Source organism: Sabethes cyaneus, chromosome 2 (assembly GCF_943734655.1).
Source record: "Sabethes cyaneus chromosome 2, idSabCyanKW18_F2, whole genome shotgun sequence".
NCBI lineage: Eukaryota > Metazoa > Arthropoda > Insecta > Diptera > Culicidae > Sabethes > Sabethes cyaneus.
In genome coordinates, this window is record NC_071354.1 from 178,983,659 (window position 1) to 178,989,658 (window position 6,000).

Genomic DNA, 6,000 nt, shown 5'->3' on the forward strand with positions numbered 1-6,000 from the left:
CGCCGCGACCCAACATCGAGCAGCTACGAGACACCGGAGTTGCTCAGGAATACGCGCGGCAGCTGGAAGCAGCACTACCAACGGAAGAGCAACTTGGCACAGCATCACTTGAAGATGGTTGGAAAGGCATTAAGACCGCCATCTGTAGTAGTGCTCTAGCGGCACTAGGCACAATGAATCCGAACCGAAAAAACGATTGGTTCGACGGCAAATGCGAGCAATTAGTGCAGGAGAAGAATGCAGCACGTGTGAGAATGCTGCAACACCGTACGAGGGCGAATGTGGATCGATATAAACAAGCACGGAACAGGCAAAACTCGGTCTTCCGGAGGAAAAAGCGCCAATAGGAAGATCGAGATCGCGAGGCGATGGAAGAACTGTACCGTGCTAACGATAAACGGAAGTTCTACGAGAAGTTCAACCGTTCGCGCAAAGGCTATGTGCCGCAGGCCGATATGTGTCGGGACTCACACGGTAATCTTCTCACGAACGAACGTCAGGTGATCGAGAGGTGGAAGCAGTATTATGGCGAGCACCTTAACAGCGATGTAGCTGAACATGAAGGATGATATGGCAATAGATCTTGGAGCACGTGGAGAAGACGACAGAATACCGGCCCCCTACCTCCAGGAGGTAGCAGAAGAGATCGGTCGGCTGAAGAACAATAAAGCGGCTGGGGCTGATCAGCTACCCGGTTAGCTGCTGAAATTCGGTGGGAACGCACTGGCTAGAGCGCTGCACTGGGTCATTGTCAAGATTTGGAAGGAGGAGCTACTACCAGAGGAGTGGACGGAAGGCATCGTGTATCCGACCTACAAAAAGGGAGTTACAATAAGTTGGATTGTTGTAATTACCGCGCAATCACACTGTTGAACGTCGCCTACAAGGTACTCTCCCAACTTTAATGTTGTCGATTATCACCATTTGCAAAGGAGTTCGTGGGGCATTATCAAGCGGGATTCATGGGTGCCCGTGCCACGGACCGGATTTTCGCGCTTCGGCAAGTGTTGCAGAAATGTCGCGAATACAACTTGCCCACGCATCATTTATTCATCGACTTCAAATCGGCGTACGACGCGATCGATCGAGATCAGCTATGGCAGATTATGCACTACTACGGATTTCCGGATGAACTAACGCGATAGGTCAAGGCGGCGATGGATCGAGTAATGTGTGTTGTTCGAGTATCAGGGGCAGTCTCGAGTCCCTTTGAATCTCGAAGAGGGTTACGGTAAGGTGATGGGCTTTCATGTTTGCTGTTCAACGTCGCTTTGGAGGGTGTGATAAGAAGAGCGGGGATAGACACGAGTGGCACGATATTCACGAAGTCCGTCCAGCTTCTTGGTTTCGCTGACGACGTTGACATCATTACACGTACCTTTGAGAGGATGGTGGAAACATACATCGGACTGACAGCTGAAGCCAAACGGATAGGACTTGTCATTAATGTATCGAAAACAAAATACATGAAAGGAAGAGGTTCTAGAGAAGTAAATGCTGACCTCCCTTCCCGGATTCATTTAGACGGCGATGAAATCGAGGTGGTAGAAGAGTTCGTGTATCTGAGCTCACTGGTTACCGCAGACAATGACACCAGCAGAGAAATACAAAGACGCATTATGGCAGGAAATCGTGCCTACTTTGGACTCCACAGGACGCCGCGATCGAACAAAATTCGCCACCGCACGAAGTTAACAATCTACAAGACGCTGATTAGACCGGTAGTCCTTTACGGCCATGAGACATGGACTATGCTCGAGGAGGACCAACGCGCCCTTAGTGTTTTCGAACGGAAGGTGTTGCGCACCATCTACGGCGGAGTGCAGATGGAAGACGGAACGTGGCGGAGGCGAATGAACCATGAATTGCCCCAGCTGCTTAGGGAACCACCCATCGCTCACACCGCGAAAATTGGTCGCCTGCGATGGGCTGGGCATGTCATGAGGATGTCGGACGACTGCCCAGTTAAAAAAGTTCTCAATAACGATCCGACTGGAACGAGTCGGCGGGGCGCGCAGCGAGCAAGATGGATCAATCAAGTGGAAGGCGACCTGCGGACCCTACATAGACTACGTGGCTGGCGATTTGCGGCCATGGACCGAGTGGAATGGAGACGACTTCTTCGTACAGCAGAGGAAACCACGGCCTGGAGCTGATTAAGTAAGTAAGTAAGACATCGCGTTGAACGAATTCTGTAATGGAAGAATTGTATTTCTTCCGTTAACAGAATTGCAGTCTTCGGTTTGACCTGCGTGTTACAGTAGAATTACCTACCGTAATTTCCTAGGCCGAGAATTCCCGTGCCGTGAACCCAAGGTTCTTAAATAAAGGCAGCTGTTAGCTGCTGCTTTACGAACCTCCGACCAAGGACACTGGAAGCGGCCTTGGCATGATGAAGGTTCGTTTGCACGCAGCGAAGGCTGCCCGCTATGTTTGTGGTTTGCTGACCTTGGCAGATTCGTTGGACACGGAAACTGACGGACGGCTGTCAGTGGTGTGAACGCCTTGTTGATATGCCTGGATCTCTACAACAGAGGGCTTCGGTGGCTGCAATTGACTGGAGATCGAATCACGACCGGCGCTTTTCGGTCGATTTTGAGTTGTGCAAGTGGTTGGTTGTTGACAGATCCGCCTTGCGGGAAACTGTGCCAACGACGTGTCTGGAACAGATGGTAGCGAAACTTCCTCGGGAGGTTGCCCCACACGTACTTTCGCTGCTCCTGGTGCGGAATCCCCTAGTCGACAGTTGTCCGCTCCTCGACCAACCTGTCGCCTGGAAGCCTTACCGAACATATAGTTCAGCATGAAGCCCTGATTGGCAATCAGGTTAGTAACAGAGGATCTCTCTTCAACGCTGGTTTGACGGTGTTCTCCGTCACACTGTGGCGAACTATTCGCCACGTTTGTGTAGAGAAACCGCCGTTCTGATTTTGGAACAGACGGAGGATCCTCCCGCTCGAGGCATCCACGCTGGTCGAAAAATACCCCATGAGCAAGAAGCAAGAAGCCTCGTAGCAGCACTTCATCCCACGGGTTGAGTGTTAGTACCGTAGTCTCTAGCCATCTTAGTGATCTCACGTCGGCACACACGAGAAACAGGTAACCGTTGTTCAGCTGACAGCTCTTGTACTTTGGCCGTATGGCCAAAGAATCCTGTTCCGCAATGTCATTCAGGATTTCGTTGCGAATAGCCGGAAGCTAATCCGCAGTAAGTATAGTGGATGGGTAATCAGATTTGAGGTTTGGGCGATGACGGACTTTTATCTTACACACTCTAGGTCGTTTAGTACTTTAACCTTTTGCGCTGGTATTTGGTGACATAGTCTCCGTCGATCATTACCGCTTGCTCTGCTTGAGAGGTTGCGGTTGCTGGTAGACAGAGCAAAGGGCCAACTAAGATACAGCCTATGCCGCCTTTTCTGTGCACTCGCTTGAGAACAACATGAGACGACGTTCGTTGTTGGTGCCCCATCATCGTCTAATCGCGTCTTCGGATCGGGAAGATTATTCGTACGGCTTTCCACACTCCCTTTTCATCATCATCATCATCATCATCATCATTATCATCATCATCATCATCATCATCATCATCATCATCATCATCATCATCATCATCATCATCATCATCATCATCATCATCATCATCATCATCATCATCATCATCATCATCATCATCATCATCATCATCATCATCATCATCATCATCATCATCATCATCATCATCATCATCATCATCATCATCATCATCATCATCATCATCATCATCATCATCATCATCATCATCACCATCATCATCATCATCATCATCATCATCATCATCATCATCATCATCATCATCATCATCATCATCATCATCATCATCATCATCATCATCATCATCATCATCATCATCATCATCATCATCATCATCATCATCATCATCATCATCATCATCATCATCATCATCATCATCATCATCATCATCATCATCATCATCATCATCATCATCATCATCACCATCATCATCATCACCATCATCATCATCATCATCATCATCATCATCATCATCATCATCATCATCATCATCATCATCATCATCATCATCATCATCATCATCATCATCATCATCATCATCATCATCATCATCATCATCATCATCATCATCATCATCATCATCATCATCATCATCATCATCATCATCATCATCATCATCATCATCATCATCATCATCATCATCATCATCATCATCATCATCATCATCATCATCATCATCATCATTGGATGCGTTTAATTCCTAGAATCCAGGTGAGCTGGTTACTTACTTAGGTGGCTTGACGTCCTAAGAGAAAGCCTGTTGAACAAAGTTTCTCCATGTAACTCGGTTGAGGGCTACCGCTCTCCAATTCTTCGGACACCGAGTACTCTCCGCCAGATCTCGCTCCACCTGGTCTAACCATCTTGCTCGCTGCGCTCCTGGTCGTCTTGTTCCTACCGGATTTGAGGCGAACACCATCTTTGCAGGGTAGTTGTCCGGCATTCTTGCAACATGTCCTGCCCATCGTATCCGTCTAGCTTTAGCCACCTTCTGGATACTGGGTTCGCCATAGAGCTGTGCGAGTTCATGGTTCATCCTCCGCCTCCATACTCCATTCTCCTGTACGCGGCCGAAGATCGTTCTTAGCACTCGTCGTTCGAAAACTCCGAGCACTCGCAGGTCCTCCTCGAGCATTGTCCATGTTTCCTGCCCGTAGAGAACAACCGGTCTAATAAGTGTTTTGTACAGGGTGCACTTTGTACGGGGACTTAGTCTGCTCGACCGCAATTGCTTGTGGAGCCCATAGTAAGCACGACTTCTGCTGATAATACGCCTCCGAATCTCACGGCTGGTATCATTGTCCGCCGTTACCAGTGAGCCAAGGTAGACAAATTCATCGACTACCTCAAACTCATCGCCGTCGATCAATATACTACTGCCCAAGCGGTGTCGTTCGGCCTCGGTTCCGCTGGCCAGCATGTTGTTTTATTTTATTTTTTATTTTATTTGCTCAGTAATGGTTTAGGCTTCAAGCCCGTTTGCCAATAAAAAAAACTTATAACTATGAACATTAACTATTAAGAAAACTCAAATGGGATGCAACTGTCCCCTAAAATACAAGCTAACAAGGAAACATCACTATCGGTCACAGGCGTAGAGCTTAACCAAATACACCATGGTGTAGTCCTGTCGATCCAGAATATCACTGCACTGGTCGTATAGGTGTAGCCTATGGAACTTTTTTGAGAAAACTTAATTTGAAATTTGTATGACAATTTGGCTCAATGGAGGCGCATGGTACATTGTGAATAGTCAGAGCTTTAGAGTAACAAAACAAAAAGAAAACGATATTGTTTGAAAAAGAATGATTTGATTTGATTATTTATTAAATCTGTGCTTTATCCACCTGAAAGTGTTATTAAACTTTTCTCCTACCTATGATTCGTTAATTGCGATGTAAGTTATTCATTCCCGATACAGGACGGAAATTTCTCTCTATTTGACTATATACGGTAGCATAATTGGGCATACCTTCAGCAATATTCCCAACACTCTTACTGATAGATAACCAAATAAAGCTTTCTTTTTTACCTTTTCTTTGTTATGTGTGTATAGAAAATAGTAAACAAAGTTTATGATAATTTTTATGCGCTAAACTTTGTTTATTGTGTTGTATTAATCATTTTTATTACCCAGGACAAGGAATATGCAATACAATTATAAACTACTCAAAGTTTATCAAAGGTGTGGTCTTGCGCATATAATATCGTAAATACCAAGTTCCCTCTTTAAGCGGCCATACATCAAAAGACTTTGTGTGCGCAGGACACTATTAGTTACGCAGCCATACAATATATCACTCACTCAAAAAAATCAGCACGTCAAGTTTACGTGAAAACATAGGTAATTCTCATCCATCACACTTTTCATGTAACATTCACGTGAATTGTTGGTAACTCGCACTCATACTAACCAGTTTACGTGCG

General features: G+C 46.1%; 1 protein-coding gene across 1 annotated transcript; it reads left to right on the forward strand.

The window, feature by feature from the left end:
- Positions 1-3,139: 3,139 nt before the first annotated feature.
- Positions 3,140-4,196, forward strand: LOC128736401 (uncharacterized protein DDB_G0271670-like; the record flags this gene model as incomplete). The annotated part of the gene is made up of 2 exons (XM_053830883.1): positions 3,140-3,160; positions 3,504-4,196. Coding segments are annotated over exons 1-2 (714 nt in total), but the record flags the coding sequence as incomplete, so codon positions are not given.
- Positions 4,197-6,000: the final 1,804 nt, after the last annotated feature.